General features: G+C 41.2%; 3 protein-coding genes across 3 annotated transcripts; 1 reads left to right on the plus strand and 2 right to left on the minus strand.

Annotated features, from left to right (window-relative positions):
• Positions 1–838: 838 nt before the first annotated feature.
• On the minus strand, positions 839–2,671 carry sox32 (SRY-box transcription factor 32). Its single transcript, XM_050056850.1, has 2 exons — positions 2,240–2,671; positions 839–1,745 (listed from the first exon to the last, which is right to left on the minus strand). The coding sequence occupies exons 1-2, from the start codon at positions 2,598–2,600 to the stop codon at positions 1,075–1,077; spliced, it is 1,032 nt and encodes a 343-aa protein (XP_049912807.1). The 5' UTR covers positions 2,601–2,671; the 3' UTR covers positions 839–1,074.
• A 7,361-nt stretch (positions 2,672–10,032) lies between these two features.
• On the minus strand, positions 10,033–13,923 carry mrpl15 (mitochondrial ribosomal protein L15). The gene is made up of 5 exons (XM_050057215.1): positions 13,761–13,923; positions 13,447–13,604; positions 12,784–12,949; positions 10,589–10,712; positions 10,033–10,495 (listed from the first exon to the last, which is right to left on the minus strand). Exons 1-5 carry the CDS (start codon positions 13,863–13,865, stop codon positions 10,158–10,160), a joined length of 891 nt encoding a protein of 296 aa, XP_049913172.1. The 5' UTR covers positions 13,866–13,923; the 3' UTR covers positions 10,033–10,157.
• Positions 13,924–14,382: 459 nt separating this feature from the next.
• Positions 14,383–22,333, plus strand: lypla1 (lysophospholipase 1). Its single transcript, XM_050056692.1, has 9 exons — positions 14,383–14,725; positions 14,890–14,921; positions 15,029–15,094; positions 15,636–15,683; positions 15,771–15,841; positions 15,954–16,027; positions 17,189–17,290; positions 20,246–20,422; positions 20,508–22,333. The coding sequence occupies exons 1-9, from the start codon at positions 14,657–14,659 to the stop codon at positions 20,565–20,567; spliced, it is 699 nt and encodes a 232-aa protein (XP_049912649.1). The 5' UTR covers positions 14,383–14,656; the 3' UTR covers positions 20,568–22,333.
• The last annotated feature ends 17 nt before the right edge of the window (positions 22,334–22,350 follow it).

Below are 22,350 nucleotides of genomic sequence, written 5' to 3' on the forward strand. Positions count from 1 at the left end.
CCCACCCTACATGGACTTACATAGTTTTTATGCTACCCTAGTTTGCTGGAGCATAACTTTGTGTTGGTATCTGACACTGAGGGCTGCTGACAAGTATTTGACAAGTTGGGACAACACATTCTCACTCCGACCTCGTCACATATTGACGCTTAGTCATGGACTTTCCACACTGACGTGTGACGTGCAAGGTACCCTGGGTGTGTTTTTGTTAATGATCTGGGACACCATGTCAACATCGGCCTGTTACATGCACTGTGTGTTTTCAAAATACACTTCCATTTTGACAGGATGTGTAAAGTTTGCATACAGTCTCTTTCAAAATAACCCTACTATTGACATTTTTTACCTTCAATGACTAAGGCAAGGGGTTCAGTTTAGCAAACACACGCATATGGTTTAGGTTTCTTAAAAAAGAACACGGTTTGGCTTTACATTCAAACAGGAAGTGAACACTGGCCTCCCGGCTGAAAGTCAGTGGTTGTTTGACCCATCCGCCAACACTCCCACCCACCCAACCTGGTCTTTTCACTCTCTTATCTTATGCTGTCGTCCAGCTGTTTTCCCCCCTGACACAGCGACTGGCCGAGCATCATGCCAACGTGAAAGGCTTTTCTTTGGTGTCTGATGCTGGAAGTCACTGCCCAAGCGCCAGTATTTAATGACTACGGAATGAGGTTGGTTAATAGTAAGAATGTGTTGCAAATTTTGAAACAAAAAACATGTATTAATCATTCAACAGCCTTGGGATTCATAGAAAAGTGAAAAGATTCAATGCACAGTTTGATGTCATTGGTGGAAACCAAAAAGTTTTGGCTATTTATTTTTACAATGCATAGAGTGGCCTTTGAACACCCAGTTTATGAAAAATAATGTTATTTTAAATCTTGCATTTTTGCTCATTTATTTTGTTAATAAAAACATGAACATTGAAAGTTGAATTAATTATTTATTATAATACAGCAGTCACAAAAGAACACAACTTGTCAAGAAACAAAATGCACAATATACACATTCAGCACATCAAATGACTCACTAACATAATTTAAATAAATACACAGTTTTTTTTTAGCAGTTTCATGACACTGAGCGTCCCTCTCTGTGGCTGCTCTGCTGATGGTAGCTGCTGGGATCCACTGACTCCGGCCTGTGAGAGCTTGGACCCAGGTACTGTTCAAACTCGCTGCGGTCCAGATCGTACAGCATGTCCAGCTGAACCTGCTCCAGGTAAAACTCCAGGGAGGGCCCTGCGGGGCACAGCAGGCCCCCCTGAACCCTGCTGGACTCCCCCTGATCCACATGAGGACCTGCAGCGCTGGAGAAACCGTACTGCATGTGCCCGTGCTGACTGCCAAAATACACCTGAGGCTCTGCGGGGTATGCAGGAGGGTTTGGGTACACCACAGGCTTATTTGAAAAATCATCTGCTGCTGCTGTGTCTGGAAAAACTGAAGTGTTTGAGTAGCTGCTGCGCAGAGGGGTGAAGTTGGCCGGGGAGTTTGGGAAAGCAGGCGTGCTCGGGTAGGTTTGCTGCTGGTTCTGGAGCAGGTAGGTGAGGTTGTACGGCACGGGGAAGCCTGGGTGAGAAACCTCTGCACCCTGGGGTTTTGAGCTCTTCTTCAGCTGCCTCCTCCTGCGGGGCCGGTACTTGTAGTTGGGATAGTCGATGGTGTGCTGGACTCTCAGACGCTCTGCTTCCTGCATGTACGGACGCTTCTCAACCAGGGACATGGCCTTCCATGTTTTACCTGCAGGAACACAGAAGGGTTAATGATCTGCACACTGGAAGGATTAATGAACTGGTCCAGACCATGGGGCCTAAAGTGTCAGAGGTCACCCTGGCCTTCACATGGAAAAGGTCATTCAAATTAACATATACTGACCAGAAAGAGACTCTTAGTGACCACAAGGAGACACAAAAACATGCATAAGACCACAAATGGATGCAACACAACAAGAAAAAAGAGGCAGAACCACCACAAAGTGTGTGTCTTGCTCCTGTGTAGGAGAGGTGGTGGGGCCTTTTGCATATCTGTGCCCAGGGGCCCATTATCTCATAATCCACCCATGCTCATTCGTTTAGCAAACTGACATTAAAGCAACATCATAGTGCATTGTTTCCCCCATATGAGACATGTTCTATAGGCCAAGAACTACAAATATGAAGCATTTTTTGGCAAACTTGAGCATCTCCAAACTACAGCAACTTACTAATAACACAAGCTGTTGATCAGTCTCTTACCGAGTATCTTGCTCAGATCCGTGTTCTCCAGGTCTGGGTTCAGCTGTGCCAGCCGCCTGCGCTCCTCTTTGGTCCAGATGATGAAGGCGTTCAGGGGCCTCCTCACCCTCTGCTGCGTGGACGCAGACTTGGCCTCGGGGCTGGTGCAGCTGGAGTCCGAGTTCATGGACAGCGGGCTGGAGGGCCGTGAACTCGGGGAGCGCTCCCCGGTCATCTGCTCCCCGTCCACGGAGCCCGAGTCCTCGCTCTCGAACATGGGCTCTCTGTTTGCGCAAAGCTGGTAAGGAGCGGGGTCGTGGCTGAAATACATGTTTACGCACAGTGTGGCGGTGTTTGGGACTCTGCTGCAGGCCGCTGTCATCCTCCTGGTGATGCACAGTGACGGATATATGTGGGTGCTCCACCAATGGGAGGGCGGGAGGAGTGGATTTAAGGTGTGAATTCCAGGTGTTTTCTCGGGTCGGTGATAGGTCCATCTGACGCCACAAATCAACGATCTCACGAAACTTCAGGTGGAAAAGACACGTGAGTCTGAAATAAAACTTAATCTGGCTTTTATATAACAAAAGATGCCCAGATTTAAAGGCTTTACACCAGAGAGTGTTGAACCCAGTGTCACAAAATGTGTCTTTATGGTGACATATGAAGTGATAAATCAAAAGTATACTTGTGCAAAAGTTGCCACATTTACTGATCATATTTAATCCTCACCAATAGGCCTGTTGATTGTTCATAAATGGGCGTATTTATTGTTCCTGTCTAATTTGAGAAAAAAGTACAAGATCTTTCCTTGATTCACTTATTTACTCCATATTAGGGAAATCAAATGCCACCTCTGCCTATCGGAGAGAAACGGAATCTAATCAATAGTGCAGGTAGGCAGCAGGTATTGATGGGTGAACATCAAAGTGTCCAGGAGGCTCGGCTGGTTACTAATTACATTGTGGCTCTCAGCTCTTATCGGCCATCCACTGTCTCTATCAAAGTACATTTTACAGGACTGAAACAAACATGATCAAGGCGTGTTTATTACTGCAAATATTTGCCCGACGCAAAAACCGATAGGTGTGCACAAAGGGGCGTGATGAGCTCACATTTAGGACATCAAAACCACAGAAATAGCTGTTTTTAGTTACTTACATTTATCAGATTAAATTAAAAGACGAGAAAAATATAACAAAACAGACTCACAGAAAATATAGCTTTTCTCTTTCAGCCTTTTATTTATATTCCTATTTATTTGGACAGGTTTTTTTTTTAATTACAATTTTTTGCGTTATTTAAAAATAATACAGCCTCAAAATTATATTTAAAGGTAAAAAACACATAAACTAAACTGTTATTATTACCAGAAATAAAGGTAAAATAGGATATCAGTCACTATTGAGTGTATAGACACATTTGTTGGAGAATTATTTTTGTTTTTGTTGTCGGAAAGTTAGAAAAAAATGCCATGGAAACTCATTTCTGAGCACTATATCACTTTATTAATAGGACATAAGACACACAGATAAACTAAATCACTACAAAAGTCCAAGTACAATAACTTCATTACTGAAAATGCACTGAAAATAATATTATAAGACTTTTAGTCATTCAAAAGAGCTCAAATAAACAATGATAATTTTGTGTATCCACCATTAATGACTTCTCCAGAAACTCTAAAGGCGTGTGATCCCACTTGAATATAATAGGATGCCATTACAGGTTTCAATGAATATCTGTCTTTGACACTAACATTACACAGACAATAGACGCCATTACAGTGACAGCGGCGACGTTAAACCTGCAATACACGGACCCACAGTGGATCCTGCACCTGCTTTGTCCCGGCAGACGAGTCACTTACGCAGGCCTCTTTACATTGTAAATACTGTGTATTATAGTGTGGAGCAGGAAGGCTTAATACACAAGGAGAATCTAAACATCAGAGTCTGCACTTTTAAGGCTTTGTAACACGTGCACACTTTTATATCACGACTAATAAGGAGCATTTTGGACTTTGTGTCAACCCTGCAGGAGCGGTAAATCAGGCGTAATGGAGCCTGATATGTTCATCAGAAGATCAATGATCAATACTGTGACATTGGTAAATTCAATAAGTGATAAAGGTGACTGTGCTCCTCAACTTAAACCATTCCGTATCAGTCCAATCTGATGAAGTGGCATGTGGCTTTGAGGGGAGGAAAGTCTCTTTAAGATGTATTTTAAACAGAATTACTCATTTAAATGTGTATAGTTTGTTAGTATTTGGTGGAGTGAAGGAGGGGGTGAGTGAGGGGGGGGTTTCTTCACGGGTTGTCAGAATTAAGAGGTTGAATCCACATCCGGCGGTGTTAAACGGGACGCACGCTCCAACACACTTTGAACAGCACTAATGGATTTAATCAATTAGCTTGAACGACGCAGCGTGAATACAATAACGTTAGTTTCGGCTGAGCTTCTTCTGTGAATTGAGTCGGGGCTAAATATTAGACAGCGCGTGGGAGATCATATGTGTGTTTAATGTCTGAATATTAACTTTTTTTTATTAATTTATTACCAGCACCTTTATAGGGTGAGCTCAGATATTTTGGGACACTTTTTTGATAGATTACTAAGAAAACACTCTGCAGATTACCTTAACTTTTACTGTTAGAACTTGTAATACTTCTCTGCTATATTTCTATCAAGAAAATATGTTGCTAAGTAAAATATTTAGAAACTTGAAACATACCAAGAACCCTTACCTCACTCCAATGACACGTTCAGGTGAAATGGGACAGTCAAAGTTGTTTGTTTTTTCATCAGATCAGTCATTATGTCATCATAAAAGTTCACTCAACCTTTCTGCCATGCTTCCCTGTTCATTTGCTGTCTCTTTCCTTGGTTCTATATCACCTACAGTGGACATGTGTGTGTGTGCTTGCCTGCGTGCAACACCGATGGCTAATTCTGGACTACTGTGGCTGACATGGACTCACTGCATCACCTTTAATATTTTAAAGTGACAAAAATACTACAAATGGTGACACCCAATAGCATAAGGCATGATTTTATGGCACCTGGTGGCATCAAAATCATGGATGGATTACTGAATGGGTCAATCAGGCACAGGCCCAGGGGCCCAAATTGTCAGGGAGCCCCTTGCCTTCACCTGCATAATGTCAAATTAACACGTACAGACCAGGCGGGGAGAGAGACAAAACAACAACAAAAATACACACAATTACCTCAGTGAGACACAAAACAACCACGAGACCCACAAAAAGATGCATAACAACTACAAATATAGGCAAAACAACCACAACATGACTACAAAAAGAAACATAAATTGACCACAAGGAGACAGGAAATGACTTCAGAGAGACACAAGATCATTTCAAAGAGACTCAAATGACCACAAAAATACAAAAAACAGCCATATGAAGCCCCAAAACAACTAAAATAGGCACGCAGTTGCATCAAAAAGACACAAAATGAGTAAAAACATCAGCAAAACAACAGCAAAGAGACAGGAAGCCCCAAAAGGATGCAAAACCACTACGATGTCTGTGTGTCCTGCTCTTATGTGGTGGTGGGGCCCTTTGTATCACAGTGCCCAGGGGCCAGTTGTTTCATAATCTGCTCAAAACATGCTGGTTTCATTTCAGAAAAATGTCCCGTTTTAGCGTATTAGTGCATTAAGTACTCACTCAAAACCCTTTCCTGTGAAAAGTAAGGTATATTGTCAAAAATATTTTGATTACAAGTCAAACAGTTAATAAAATGCAAAGTCCTGAAACCATTTTTATTGATACACACTTATCATTTTATTACCAAAAACAGAAAATCAAACTCATGACTTATTTTGCAAATTTTGAGATTTTGACTCTTTAATCTGCCTGCAGTTATCTCAGATCAATCAAAGCGTTTGTTTCAGGTAAAGCACATTTGTAGCAGCAAAACATGTTTGACGATTAGCTGCTAATATTTAAAGAGCCCAAGATGTAAAACCTTATTTGTCCTATTTTACCTGACTTCACCCTCTGACATTATTTTGCTAGTATTTTTTTTAACCCTGTGATTTGTCCTTTATTCAGGCCCTGCTGATGAATCCTAATCTATAAGGTGACAGTAGGGTATCACTGCATTGTCTCACAGCCAACAAGCAGAATGAGCACAGTGCTTTCTGAATAGGGATTGTTCTGATCACAATGTACCATTGTATTGGACAGAACTCATATATGGGACACTCCTCTCCGTCTTCACTGTGGGTCAGTGATGGCCCAGCTGGCACAGGTAGAGCTAAAGACCTGCACGAGGAGGATTTACAAAGGCCTTTGTGGATTCTTGGGAACTCTTGGATGATGTTTGGGGTTGAATATCGGCTGGATTTTGGATTGGAGCACTTAGGGATTTGCTGTGAGGTGAGTCTACATTTTCAAGATGTGGACTGGAGCTTTTTGTCAGTGAAGATGCCACAACAGACTCTTCTCCTCTCTCAAAATGGATATTTGAGGATTTGCTGACCCGCAGACGTCCATCCAAAGAAGACACAGACTACGGGAGAGTGAAGCAGGAGAGCTCTGATAATGAAGCACTGTATTCCACCTCAGTGCCATCCCACCGACTTTCCTTACAGTGGCTCATTCATAAAGAGCCGCATTGTTTCATAGCCTGAAGGTGTGAAGGGGATATAATGACCGTGATCTTCGCAGCGAGGGACTGTATTGCATTGTGTTGTATTGTATGGACACAGCAGGCCAGCACCAAGATACACTGTGTCAAGACTCAGACACCATTCTATGCAGTGGTGTGTGCCTCCCCCTGCTCCCACCTCCACCTCTTAATCACATCTCTGAGCAGATTCAACAGTAGACTGAGGTCCTGAGTGCTAGCCTCCACACTCCCCGTGTAAACAGCGCCCTGCCCGGCCCCACGTCAGGCCAGCTGAGAGGATTACATGCCCCCCTGGTGTAGACAGGCTTAATGTAGCCTCATTAGCAGAACACAATGATGCCCCCACCTCTGAGCAGAGATAAGAGGCCCGGCTCAGCCAGACTTCAAACACAGACTCAAACCCAGGTGCTGCAATGTGTAGGGTGCAAAGCCAAAATATTTTTATTCATATGACATAATTTCAGGGCTGAAAGGATGAGCTGACTTACCAATGATCAACATTTATGGTGTCTCACAATGTGAAGATTTACTGCTTTTCTCTGTTTAAGATTATTGTGAACTCCTGTATTTGGATTTTGGACTGTTAGTTGGACAAAGCAAGCAATTTTCCAACATCACTTTTTGCACTTTGAATTTTTTTTTTGTATCTTTCAACATGACATAACGGAGAACTTGACTGTAGTAAAAAATGATGAATTCAAATAATTAAATTAAAAAGGAGGGTGAATAAAAAGTAAGTAAATATTTGAAAAATCAAATTCAAATAATTAAATTAAAAAGAAAGGTGAATAAAAAGTCAGTAAATATTTGAAAAATCATGATAAATTTAAAAACAAGTTAGAATTAAGAATATTACTTAAAATATAGTCATTTTAATTACTTTTATTTATTAGTATATTTAAGGATTTTTGCAAAGACATCCAATTTATGGCTGTTTTAACCTTTAATGGGATTTCTTTTTACTATTTTCTTACATTTTTTAGAATAAATAATCTTAAAAGTAACTGACAGACTAATTTGACAATGAAAATAATAATAAGTCTCAGTCCCAATCATTCTAAAACCCAATAAATAACTAACAATGTGCACTTACTCACAATATACAGGTCTGAATTTTATTTAATTCAAGAAAAAACAACCAGTCTGGCTCTTGAATTGCCGTCACACTGCTCTCTAATTGTATTTCATCTGTCTATCATGCAGACTGACTAATGAAGCAAAGAAAAAACAGCACTATTCTTTGTAAATTAGGAATTGTATTCTCCTGATAAGAGTCTTATCTGAGGAATTCAGTGAGTCTTCCAGTTCTTTATTGTGCAGACAGCTGAGCTTTGGATGTTAGCCCCTTTTATTACATGCATGATTTTAGACACAAAGTCCCCCCACAGTATATACAGCATGTATAGGTCTGACCTCGATCCAACACCAGAGCCACACGTCTCTCCTCAGCAGACTGAAGAAAGGAGGCCAGCGGTAATTAGCCCTAATTATTAACTGGAACTAGACTGAGACCTGTGAGACACCATGATATGTGTCTGTCTTAAACGGCTCATTCAAGGCAGCAGATAACCAAAACAACCTGGCCTGCTCAGCTCCAGCAGCAATGCTTGGATGTTTAATTAAATAGTGTGAACTGGTTAGACTCAGACATTAGATTATATGGAGCAGAAGCCACAGATAAAATGTCTGCACTGAAACAGACTAACGAATCGTTTTAGCCAAAGTGACTGTGTCCGTGTAAGTGATGGGGAAAGATTTCTTTATGCAAACTTTCTGTAGCCACACACTCGCAGAGCTGCTGTCTGCGCTCACTCTTTCTCTCTCTTTTGCTCGTCTGAGACCTGATACAAATTCAAAAGGATCTGCTGCTTTGAAGATAAGCGCTGCAGTTCTGCCATAAACAATGATTGTGCTGTTTCTTTCCTGTGGCGTGATTTATTTAAAGTATTATGCTGTAAGGATTTGGGCTGGTTTTCCTGGCAGGGCCGGCTGTGTATGTATCCACTACTTGTGTAGTTTATTGGATACTTGAGATTCAGGAAAACACTCAGGGAACCACAAGCAAAGTCATCAAAGTGTAACCTTTGTCTCTCATAGTCACAGATTATAAAATGTACAAACAGTGACAGAAATTCACCTTGAAATTGCCTTTTTTTTTAAAAATTAAAAGCAAGAAAATACTTACTGAAATACATTATATTTAACCCAGTTCGTTGCATCATATTCTTGTCACTTTTATTTTTATTCTTGCGTAACTGCCTGCGAGTAGCTAACATAGCAGAGGGGACTTTGTACAGAAACACAATGCTTGTAGTCTTGCACACACACTCACAAACATATGCTTCCTTTGATAAAGTGTTTTTATACCAGCAGAAATTCTATGGCAGCGTCCCTTAAGACAATATCTGCGTAAAATACCAAGTTATTTATAGCGAGTGTGCCATTTCGACTTCAAAAAATAAACATGAGCGTAATGGAGAGTTCAAACACAAGGGAGTCATTATAAAGCCAAAACCAATAGGGGTAAAGTCTGGTGCAGGCAGGGTGTAAATTGCCATAAAGTGTTGATTGTAATATCTCAAAATCTTAATGAGACTCTGTAGTACAACTTTCATTTAGAAATGACTGTAAACATGTGAACTCAGTGAAAGTGTGAGACATCCCTAAGTGACAAACACAAGGTCAAGATTAAATCAAAGTGATTTCCTTTTATATCAGAAGTGTAAACATTTCTCTGTGGCGTTTTTATGTCTCTAAAGCATAACGGGGCAAAGTTGTATGTATGTTTGCCTGTGATTGTATTCCAAGAGGATGGAGAAGGATCTTTTGAACGTCCACACCAGGATACAGCTGCCTATGACTAATTTAAAACTCCCCTTCTAGGGCCTAGGCAACCCATTTCACAAGTAACACACATCACCAGGCATCTGTTTCCTGTTTTCATTCTTTGAGTTATCTTATTTTCCTTATTTCCCCCTCACCTGTTACAGTTCACGTTCCTTCCATCATGCCGCACGGGCTGGTTGTGCTTGGACACGAGGCTCTTGGACGTCAGCCACTCAAACGCAAAGACATACTCATGAATCGAGTCATAAATATTCTGTGTGCAATGCCAAAAATGACATGAGATAAAGTTTAATGACAATGCTTCATTCAGTTTTCCACATTTTTAATATAAAATGGAAACATGTTCAAGACTTTTTTTTTTTTACAACATCCAAAAAAATGTTACATTTTTCCTTTGAGATATACACACTTAACATTTTTCTCCTCACGCCTATGAGCTATAATATTTCATTAGTTTCTCGTCAGTGGGCTTCAGGATCTTCTTCTCCGGCATGTTAACGACCCAGCCTGGAGCCAGGCCAAAAAAGATCTGTCGAACATCCTTCCTCATGGAGAGCATGTGATACAGTTCATCCTTTGAAATGTCTGGCAAAGTATATCCATACTTCTGAGCCAGGGCTAGCCGGGCCTGCCGGATCTTCTCCGGGTCTGCCAAGTAACCCCGGTTTTCGGCATCTGTGTAATATGGGACCATGTCCTCCCCTGGTAACATGCGCTTTGGTATGGGCTGCCCACGTAAGAAGAACGGGACGGGCTTAATGAGAATCCCTGCACCAAAGAGATTTTTTTTTTAGTTTTATTATCTAAAATACACAAGATATATAATGGGTGAGTGCATAAGACTGATCGTTCATTAGTTACCAAGACTTATAGGATCATAGAAACCGGTAGTGATGACCCCTCCGTTCCTCTCAATAGCAGCTATAGCTCCTTCAGAAGCTCTCTGAACCTCAATGTTGATTTTTGCAGCAAAAATGTCAGCACCCTGAGACAGACAGAACACATGAAAGGTGAGACTTCAGGCAGAGCAGGGTGGGAAAAAACAGGGGTCACAAACATCTTGATCTGTGACAGAATGACAACATTGTTATGTAGTGCCACCTACTGGCACAAGATGATCCAAGATCCTCAGAGTCTGCATCCTAAATACCTAGGCTGTGGTCAAATAGTCTTTTAGGATGGTTCCTAAGTGAGTGTATCTGTTTGAATTCTCCAACACTAAGACAAGTAGCTTCACTGCTTCCTTTATTATCTTCTTAAGCATAGGATACATTGGACCATATTTGACAAAAGGAAAGGAGGTCATGCCGTCCCACAGTTTCTTGCAGCAGCAACATTTAAAGCAACTCACCACATGGCAATTCTCTGGGAAATCAGCTATTTTGTCATATTCCACATCCACAACCTTCAGCCAGAACAACTCCAAAGCACCATCAAGTCAAAATAAAAGCTGTTTAGTTGTGCAGTAGTTCTATTAGGCTTATAATCAAGTCTTGCTTTGAATGTGTATTTTTCAAATGCATATATTTTTTATTGCTTCTTATATTCTCATTCTGTTATATGTCTATTTTTTGTTTTTCTTTAACAGAGCATCTCAACAAAAATATTATATAGTGGGTAGGAAAGGAGATTTTTTTCTTACTTTCCTAATGCAACCCTGGCTTCATTATTTAACAATTAAAAAACTAGGACCCTTGAACACCTTATATTGCACTGTTTGAATGTCCAAATAATAATAAAATGACCCAGTGAGCAATGAAAACAAAACCAAGTGTCTACACTGAAATTATAGTTGCCCTATCTCCCCCTACGTCTATAATTTGCTGTCAGCATCCAGTCTTTTCCTTGTGGTTACATATAAATTATTTAACCTAAATCATTACAGTTACAATGTTATTAAGAAAATGCAGTATGTTGTTAAATATAGTCAATCAATCAATCAATTTTATTTATAAAGCCCAATATCACAAATCACAGTTTGCCTCACAGGGCTTTACAGCATACGACATCCCTCTGTCCTTAGGACCCTCACAGCGGATAAGGAAAAACTCCCCCAAAAAAACCCTTTAACGGGGGAAAAAAAACCCACCATGTGGTGCCACCACCATGTATTTTGCTCTAACTTTTTTTTTACTGCAGCTACACTTGGTACAGCAGTGTAGTGTAGTAGTGGTACGTGTTTTTAGACAGCAATATTCACCTACATTAGGTGCACTATTCCTTTATATGATGTACATTACTACTTTTCAACTTTGTGTGCAATATTACTTTTCAATATCATAAACACTTGTCAATGCAGTGCAATATCCTTTACTCAGTCATGTGCAGTACTACTTATTGTTATAGCATATTCAATGTAACATTGATTATCAGGCGTAGTCTGCTTTTTATAGCATTTCAGTTCATTTTTAGTAACTTCTGTACTTCTCTCACTCCTACTGTTGCTCTATTAGGCACTGGTTTTGCATGTGCTCCTTGAAAACACTCATTATCTTGAATATTTGTATATTTTGGCAGATATTTAATAATCTACTGAAAACTGGACCCAGTGAGTTAACCTGACCCGGGGAACCCACTGGTTGCTCTGTTAGTGAACATTAAATTGTGGTTACTGTAAATTGAAGCGTTCTCTAGTATAAGAATTACCTTCAGGATAAAAAAAGTTATATTGAATTGAGCTGATCATTTCTCAAGCCTGTAACATAAAAAACACGAACACGAGGAAATGACTAGTCCGTCCATCCGTCCATCCATCCATCCATCCATCCATCTTCTGCACCCACCCACCCGAAATCAGTTGTTCCCCTCAGATTTGTAGTAACACGTTAAGCCCACAGAAAATTTGATTTTACGCAAAAAATATTTATTTACTTTGACCAAAATTACAGAGACATGTTTTCTAATCTTCTCTCTCACACTGACACTAAATGCATTTCTATGACTTAATTATACAAGGTAGCTGCTGTTAAGTGTTTTTTAACCGTTGCAGATGAGAGAACAACTTTCCATCTCTCTTAAGCAAGGTGTGAAAAAGTCAGTGATCAACAAGCAATTACCTCATCAACAAGCTGGACTCCATAGTCCCTCTTCAAAGGCTGAATCATCACTCCCCTGGCATTGACCAGCTGGGTCAGGTCTATGGGTTGGGCTGGGTCGACTCGTCCCAGATCAATGAGGTACTGCAGTCGTTTCAGTGACAGAGGCTGGTACTGAGGACGGCGACTGAGGAGGAGCGCGCAAATGTTGTTAAATTGTTTAAGTCATGTGTGATCACTAGAGTCTGGTGCTCAGCTTAGCAAAAACAAAACAGCAAATGCAAATGCATTTTCACTTCTTTTTGGAAAGGGAACAATTAGGGGTCTTTGGGTGAAAAATGTCTTTCTTCCTACTGCTAAAGCAACAAAAGTGCATCATCATGTGTTGGACTTGACGATTTAAATTTAGTTTTAACACCAGGTACAGTCACAAAATACCCAAATATAAAGACTGAAACTCACTGAAGTAGTAGGTCAATATTAAGAAATCCATCTAGTTGTGGATGCTTGTGAGATGAATACTATTTAATGTAAGAGGATGAAATAATAAATAGTATTTACTGCTAGCATGTTATTGACAACCTGCATGTATGATCTATTAGTGTCATAGCAGAGACAATATTTTACTCGCCCAATGCTCCCTGGTTAGTTTCAAAGGTGGAGTACAGTGTGACAAGCTTTTACCTGTGCCCTTCATTGTAGCCATATTTTGGGATGATCAGATAAAACGGAGTCTGACCCCCTTCAAACCCCAGCCGAGGCCGGTTGCTTCTCTGTCGCTGTCCTTTGTGTCCTCGGCCGCTTCTGTTGCCACCGTGCTGTCCTCTGCCCCGACGTACCTCCTGCAAATAAAGACAGGTGAGCAAGAGTTTCTGCTTGCTAGCGAACACTGATCAAGAGAGGGCTAGCATTTGGCTAACAGAGCAGGCTAACAGGCTTTGCTAGCTTTACTGAGCTGCAAAAGATAGCTTTAATAGAATTGCGCAAATAAAACGTACCGGCTTTCTGGCTCCTGGTTCAGGCCGCAAGTTTGCTAGAGTCAACCGCGGCAGAGTCTTTAACACATCTAGCGCTTTACCACCAGGTTTTTTGGGGAAAGACATGTTTCTGCTGCTCACATGTCAAAGTTAGCCAAACCAAGGACATGGAGGTCACATGACCGAGGTGAGCGGAAGTACTCCTTCTTAGCTCGTCGACGTTTCAAAATAAAAGCGGGACAGCCAAAATGTAGTACATACACTGTTGAGATGTGACTTTCTGATGATTCTCATTACACATTTGTATAACAAATGTAGAAAATAACTTCTTTTTTTAAAGATTAATCGGTAAACAGAACAAATGAAAACCGTTTTTGGCTCTAAAAACCCGTGTTAAAGGTCACGACACAATATGCTTCACGTCTAATGCATATATCTATTTCTTTTGTAATCTAATGCTTGTATTTTATGTAATATTATAATATTTTATATATTTTTTCTGGGGTGTGAAGTGTGCTTTGTTGTAATTTAGTTTGACTTAACCGTTATTAAAGCAGCGTTTATTGACATGTCATCGAACCAATCAGTGCTTTGCATCTGTGAGCGCCTCTGTTGTTAGCCAATCACGAAGTGGAGGGGGCGGGATTACATAGTGTGTCAGTGCAGGTGGCGAGTAGTGTGATCTGGCGGTGTATTATTGTCAACAAAATCCAACTTTTAAAAGAAATTCACGACTGCCAGCGGTAAGACGAGGCGGCGGCACCTCGACCTCCATTTTCGGTCGACATTCGCCCTCAAACAGTTTGGTTTTTGGCAGCTGGAGTCGGACTAACATCGAGACAGATTGACAGTTGGGGATATCGTTATTAGCTAACAGTAGCTAACTTGTCCCTACACATCAGCTGCCTCAGCGCTGTATGTGCGGCAATAACATGTCAGCGCCTTTACCTGCCATTGTGCCTGCTGCCCGGAAAGCCACTGCAGCGGTGAGTTAACCAGGCGACACTAGTTAACGTTTAGCTAGGTAAAGTTAACCCAAAAGCAAATGTGGGCTCCAGTAATTACCCAGCTAACAACAAAACTGCTGCCAAATGTCGACATGTATTAGCTTGTGCCTGCCTCTGCAGTCATGTGTGTCTGGTCTTTACAGGTGATATTTCTGCATGGCCTTGGAGATACGGGGTAGGTGGAGACAGCTTTCTGTCCTCTTTTGGTGCAAAATTCTTATTGCCTGTTTCTAAAAAGCACAAACAGTATTTAAACTAGTTTCATTTTGTCTAATTTGACAGACATGGCTGGGCTGAAGCTTTCGCAGGCATCAGGATACCACATGTGAAATACATCTGTCCACACGCGTAAGTATTCATAGCAGCTGTAACATTACACAGGACGTCTGCAAGTGCTGTAAAAGTTGAGAACAGCTACTTTAAAGGCTTTATATACTATGTCTTCCTCTATAATTATCATTAAAGGGTGTAAAAGAATATGTTGGGGCGGCAGTAGCTCAGTCCATAGGGACTTGGGTTGGGAACCGGAGGGTCGCCTGTTCAAGTCCCCGTCCGGACCAAAAATATGGAGCGTGGACTGGTAGCTGGAGAGGTGCCAGTTCACCTCCTGGGCACTGCCGAGGTGCCCCTGAGCAAGGCACCGAACCCCCCAACCGCTCAGAGCGCCTGTCATGGGCAGCCCACTCTGACATCTCTCCACTTAGTGCATGTATAGGTCCAGTTTGTGCATGTGTGTGTTCGGACCTGTGTGTAATTGACAACAGAGTGAAAAATTGAATTTCCCCTTGGGGATTAATAAAGTATATAAAATTAAAAAAAAAAAAAAAAAAATTAAAAAAGTAAACAGCAGCTTTCACTTTGTGATGCTACTTTTCCCCACTGATTACAGTCCTACCATGCCTGTGTCTTTGAACATGAGGATGTCCATGCCATCTTGGTAAGTGTCAAAGTGATTTTGAACATATTTGAAAAGACAGAGCAGTTGTTACATACTCAGTGAGCCTTACATGTGTCTCTCATATAGGTTTGATATCTATGGGTTGAGCCCAGATGCGAATGAAGATGAGAGCGGCATTAAAAGAGCATCAGAGAACAGTACATCCCGAAATTTCATTTCAACTCATATCAGGAATGTGCTGCTATTTTTGTCTGAGTTGCAGAAAGAGCTTGTACATGTGTTGAGGTGTTGTTTTTAATTTCTCAACAGTTAAAGCCTTGATAGACCAAGAAGTGAAGAACGGGATACCTTCACACAGAATTCTCCTGGGTGGATTTTCACAGGTAAGTGTGGCATGCACTCTGTGCAGATGAAGTGTTACATAACTCTGTTTTTACTGTGATTCACTGCTTATGTGCTTAATGTTTTTGAATAACCAAATCCAAAAGATACACACACACACACACATAAGTCCTCTTCTCAAGGGACAGAGTATCAAATGCATACATTTGAAAAACATTTCTTGCATGGTTAATTAAATGCTCCAAAACGTAGATTTACCATTGAAATCTGAGGTCAAGAACTCTGGAGCAATTGAACTTTGAAGGGATTACAGAAGCTAATACCTATAAAAAATAGGTGTGTGAGGAATAATATTATAGTAGCTTGTGTTACAAAAGTATTTTGACCTTTCTTTCAGTTCATTGTAAGCACAAAAACCAGTAGTTGTTGTATTGCAGACGGTTGAGGGAAAGAGGAACTACTTTCACTTGGAGCAAAATAACAATTATTTCAGTCTTTATTAACTCTCAAGTTATTTTAGGTAAAGCACACTAATGAAACACAATTTAATGAGTATAATTACAAGATTTGGTGTAAGTAATTGTGTGTTAGACTAAAAGAAAAAAGTTCGACTTTGGGAAATACATTTATTTGCTTTTTGGCAGAGGCTTTAATACCGCTCTCATATTTGCCTTTTAAATATGATGCAATAGCCGACAGCTGTTTGGCTTAGCTGGAAACAGGAGGAACAGTTAGCCTGGCTTTGCCCAAATGTGACAGTATCCACCCACCAGCGCCTCTAAAGCTCACATATTAACACGTTATATCTCGGTTGTACAAAAAGCAAAGTGTCAAAACAACAATTCTGCATTTTACAGTGTGTTATGTGCAGGACTGTTTTTTGGCTCTGTGCAGTTGCCAGGCAACCAGCAGAGGATCTAGGAAGTTACTGTGCTTGGCCAAGAAATAGTCTGCCCCCCCCCCCCCCCGAACTAATCCTTTCAATATAGATCACAAGGTCAATACCAATATTAGAACTTGAGAGATTTGTGATTCAATAAATCAGCTGTCAGTGTGCAGGTCCAGCTCTGCAGGAACCTGCAGTCAACTCATTCTTTGCTGTCATGATGCTGATTCTTTTATGCTTTCTGTCTCTGTTAATATCAGGCACAAGAAATACTTGACTTGGATTTTGTTTTCCAACATTGTGTTTTTTTCTCCAGGGTGGAGCATTGTCTCTCTACACGGCTTTGACAACTCAGCAGAAGCTAGCTGGAGTGGTTGCTCTGAGCTGCTGGCTCCCTCTCCGCAACTCCTTCCCTCAGGTAGAACAAACAGGACTTGCACCATTTTGAAGTAATTCAGTACATACTTAAACAGAGGCTTAAGTCCCCGATCAGACGGAGCTAATTTGCATCTTGCTTTGTCTTTTTTTTTTTTTTTGACTTGCAATTTTTAATTTTCACCATGCAAAACAATCAGAGAGCAGCAATTCAGTGCACAAATGCAACTTAATTCCTACCCCATCCTCCCTACCCACCTGGTGTAACATCCAGAACAAAGGGGGTAAACATCCATCAGAAATGAAGACATTAAAAAACATAACAAACAGATAAATTCTCAATGAGGACTTTTAAGAACAGAGGACATACAGTCCACCTGACAGTGCTTGTGCCTCAGATGCTTACTCCTGTGCTCTTATGAAAGCAATATACCTTTCCCACATAAGCCAATACTTTTCTGCCCTGTTACAGTTCCTTTGACATTTACATACACAGCAACGTGTCCCATTTCAGTTACCCAATCCTGAAAAGCATATGTTCCAGGTGCTTTCCAGTTCCGAAGAAAATTCTGCTGTCCTATCATTATTGCTGTCTCTGGATCCATTTCTTTGTACCTCAAGGGAGCACCGGCAGAACCACACTGTCTCCCACATCTTAAAGTTTTAGACCTAATGCAAATATGCAATGTTGGGGCATGACCACAGTGCGTGTATCAGTGTGCCCTCACACCTACATTTCCTACAAACCACAGAATCCTTTAAACCAAATTTATGTAACCTACTCTGGGTCCAATAGTAGCAATGTAGAATTTCAGACTTTATCAGTCACATCTTCAAATCTCTTGAGGTAGTACGAGAATTGCCACAAATTTGACCCCATTTATCCCCCACAAATAATACACCCAGATCTCTCTCCCAAATACTTTTCAAAGCTGCCACAGTTTAATTTTCCCCAGAGGACAATAACAATTTGTAATATTTGGATACCTCATGTCCCTCTCCAGAAACCTTCAAAACATTTTTCCAACTTCTCCGCCGGTTGTGGTGCCTTGCTGCGGCTTTTTTAATATTGTTGCTAGGCAACCACTGAATCACCTGTCCTTATCTTATGCCCTGTGTAGCTGAGAAGTAAACCCACAGATCTGTACCTTGAGGTTTGCATAAATAATGGACAGGCGGACTTGCTCTGGCTCTGATTGAGGGTGAGAGACTGTTCCCAAAAAGTGCATTGGTCACAAGGAAACGGAGATCTGTGTGGGTACGTAAGACCCTCAGAAAGAGGAGAAATCACAGGGAGTACCACCAGCTGGTCCAGGAGCTTCGTCTGGATGATGGTCAGTTTAAGGCTTATTTTAGGATGAGGTGGGGATAATTTGACAATCTGCTGTCAATCTTCAGCTGTAATTACAGTTGGTAACATGTTAGAAAGCAGCTGAGGCTACACTTGGTTCAGATATTTCATGCAACTTGCCTAGGACGATGTTGAACAAGCTAATGTTAGTTCAACACAAACCATGTAAAGGTATTCCTTGTTGTTATTGTAACCATGGAAAACCCGCCTCTCAGTTTATTTGACTGGACAATGGAATAAAACGTCAGGCGCTTTTTCCACTGTAAATTGAAGTTTTTTCAACCGGAAGCTTTCAGGGCGCCCAAGCAAAAACGCAAGGCACATAGAGTGTAAAAATACAAGGCGCGCAGCAATGCAAAAGCAGCGAGCAAACCGCTTCACTCCCATCGAAAACCATTATGAAAAAGCTGCCATGGGCTGCTAAAACTAGGCCCGTACTCGACTCTGAGTCATGTCAGTCAAATCAGATTTAGCTGTTCAATACGAATCTATAGTCAATTTGACTAATTGTTCCTTGTTTTACATAAAGAGCTTATAAGTTTGGACAGGGCTCAGTGGGGACATTCAGTGTGGCAGTGACTCTCAAATAATATAGTAAAAAAAAGCTAACTGTGCTAACAGATTGGAAATCTACAACATTTTTTGCTGAAACTAGTTGTCAAACAAAAGTCAGAGACTGTATCATATTAAGTTGCTGTGAGCTGTAAATTCATCTCTTCTAAGCATAAGGCAGATCATAACGTTATCTCAGAGCCTTACAATGCAAAGTCTCTTCTCCTCCGGACAGCTGCCTGTACCAAACAGCAGCATGAAAGTGGATAGCGCTCACTCTGCAGCAAAATCTGGGGACCAAAACATCCCCAAAAGTACACTGATTGGCAAAAAAAAGGCAACTGCTCCACTTAAAGCAATCTTAATTGACTGAGGGGTGTCCAGCTGATGATACAAATCTCCGCCTTTCAGGGTGCAGCCCTAGCTAAAACGTGCGCTAACCCCCAAAATGATTATTTATATATTATTTACTCACCCTGTTTTACGTCGCATTTTTTAAGAAAACTTTTTTTTTTTTTTGCACGCCTCCGGTGATCATAGAATCCAAAAATGGAGAAAATTTTTGATGAACTGGAGTGAAAGGGGTCCACATTTAACAACAGCAAAACTACATCAAAACATCCGATTACGAACTCTCACATAACTCGTGCAAGTCTCATTTACCCACTCATATGATCAGTACTTCCCAAACACACAACTGCACATTTTTCGCTAAAACCTTACTACTTAAAATATTTGCATGTAAACAGTCTTACACATGAAGTAGCTCACCTGGGCATGCGTGTGCGTTTGAATTCTGCTCATGCATTGCACTGAAAATGAAAGGCATCGGTGAGCGACAACAAAACTCCTGGCCAGTAAACGAGCCAGGAGGCAGGATTGTTCAAGTTCAAATCCATCATCTTGTTTGATACTTGAAATTTAATATAGCGCCACATATACTTATACAGGTAAAAAGCCCCAATGTCCATTTTATCGTGAACTATTCCTTTAATTGAATTACAGTATGACTCACAGTAAAGGGATATCCCATAGCTAAATCTTAATCCGTCATAATTAGTTAATAAGAATAATCCTAATCTCTTCTATTCTCAGGCGTCTGCCAACAGTGCTAACAAGGACATGCATGTCCTACAATGCCACGGGGATGCCGACCCCCTGGTCCCCTTTATATTTGGCAGCCAGACAGCAGAAAAGATGAAAAGCCTCATCAATCCAGCCAACATCACCTTCAAGTCGTATCGGGGTCTACCTCACAGCGCCTGTCCCGAGGTCAGTGTGGGAAAAGTCACATTCCACTCTGGAGCTCTTGTTACGTTCTGTGTTACATATCCAGTTTTATTCTGTATCTGTGCAGGAAATGGTGGATGTCAAACGATTCATAGAGAAGCAGCTTCCTCCCATCAGCGATGAGTGAACTCAGGAGGAGCCGCACAGCAACATCAAAGTCCTTTGGGCTCCAGTGAGACTTCGTGGACTCCAGGAAACACTGACTTACTTGACAATAAAACCACGCTGCTGCTCATAGAGCCAGACAGGACTGGGGCTCCGTATTAACCCAGGAGAGGCATAACAAGAAACAATGCTGTACCCTGACCTCACACACAACCCTCAGTGTTAGAGTAACATTAGTTGCTTGATTGTAAAGCTATTTGCCATCGAGACAAGCCATTTCCTGCAGGAAACGTATGTATTGGAATAACTAGGGCTATACTTTACGGTTTAATATCTCACAATAAATGGCCTGTTGTTAAATGCTCTTTTTTATTAATGGATGTGTAGTAGTGCTAAAACATTTATTAGACTATAAATTCATTTAATTCAAGGCATTTATCTAGCAAAAATGAGCATTTGTCGCTTCTAGCTTCTTTGGGTGTTTGCTGATTTTTCTCGTTTGAATGATTGTAAATATATTTTCCGGTTTTGGACGTGTTGTCGGACAAAGCAACCAACTTAAAGACATCAAGCAGACTTACGTAACACCTGATGGACATTTTTCAGTTTTTTTGACGTCATAGATTAAACAGTGAATTGGAAAACTCATTGACAGTTAAAGCTGGGGTCGGCAGTTTAATTTTGGCATCACTGGTTGAACATTTCATAATAGTTGAACATATTGTAATTCAAATGGACTGAGAGAAAACATGTCATTTCAGAGAGAGGGCATTCTTATTGGCTGTTTTATGCAGATGCGTGTGCACATTTCTTTGGTAAAACCCTGATTCAATGGCAGAGAATCCTGCAGAGAAAGTTGCAATTCCAGCATTGGCAACAACTGCCTACTTTGCAAAGCAACCTAAAAAAGGAAGGTGGACTTACCAAAAAAAGAGTCTGACAGCAAACACAATAAAACATGTCAGTATCAGCGAAGTATTTTAGAGATGGAGAGAAAATGGTACTAATAATTTAGCCGTCTGTTACCGGCAGCCGAAGGTTCATGGCTGTGGCTTCAAATTCATGTGTATGTAGCTAATGTTAGCTAGAGCCTCAAATCACAGTGTGTTCTCCGCTTCACTCCTTGCCACTACAGACCACCTTGTCAGAAGCAGCTCCAGAGACGGACCCCCGGTCAGCGGCTGCAGCAACCCAGTTTCAGCCAGCGCAAACCTTGGCTCTGGAGTCGCTGTTGGATCTGTTAACTTTCTGTGGCTGCCGTGACACAGGTTGGACCTGGCACTGTGAGACGTGGTGCTGAGGGGGTTTGCGCTGGCTGAATTCGAGCTGCTACAGCCACAAACTGAAGGTCTTTTTCCTGAGCTGCTGCCTGCTTTCCTCCGAGCAAAGCAGTCCACAGCGGCGGGGAGTGAGGCGGAGGGACTGCTGGATGGCTCACCAATTCTTGTCTCATGTGGTGATAGGCTGAGCGTATGTGTCGCAGGCAACTGTATAGTGAAATAAGGTTAAATCATTGTTAAGGAAACATTTCAATACTGGATGAAGCGCCTGCATGTGAATGTGGTTGTCTGGTGGGAGGGGCTTAGGACAGAGGGGAAAGCTGCAGGAGGAGGGTGTATTTCAAATTCTGCCATTTTGTTTTCTGCCTACCCCAGCTTTAATTCTAATGGAAGTGATTACTTTTTGCAGCCTTAATCTCTCAAGTATTTTGTAAGGTCCACAAATGTTCATATAAAGCATTTCCACAAAGCACATATGCAAAAATGATATTAAAAGTATTTGAAAGCAGCTGTGTTTAGTACTAT

Source organism: Epinephelus moara, chromosome 11 (assembly GCF_006386435.1).
Source record: "Epinephelus moara isolate mb chromosome 11, YSFRI_EMoa_1.0, whole genome shotgun sequence".
NCBI classification, from domain to species: Eukaryota; Metazoa; Chordata; class Actinopteri; order Perciformes; family Serranidae; genus Epinephelus; species Epinephelus moara.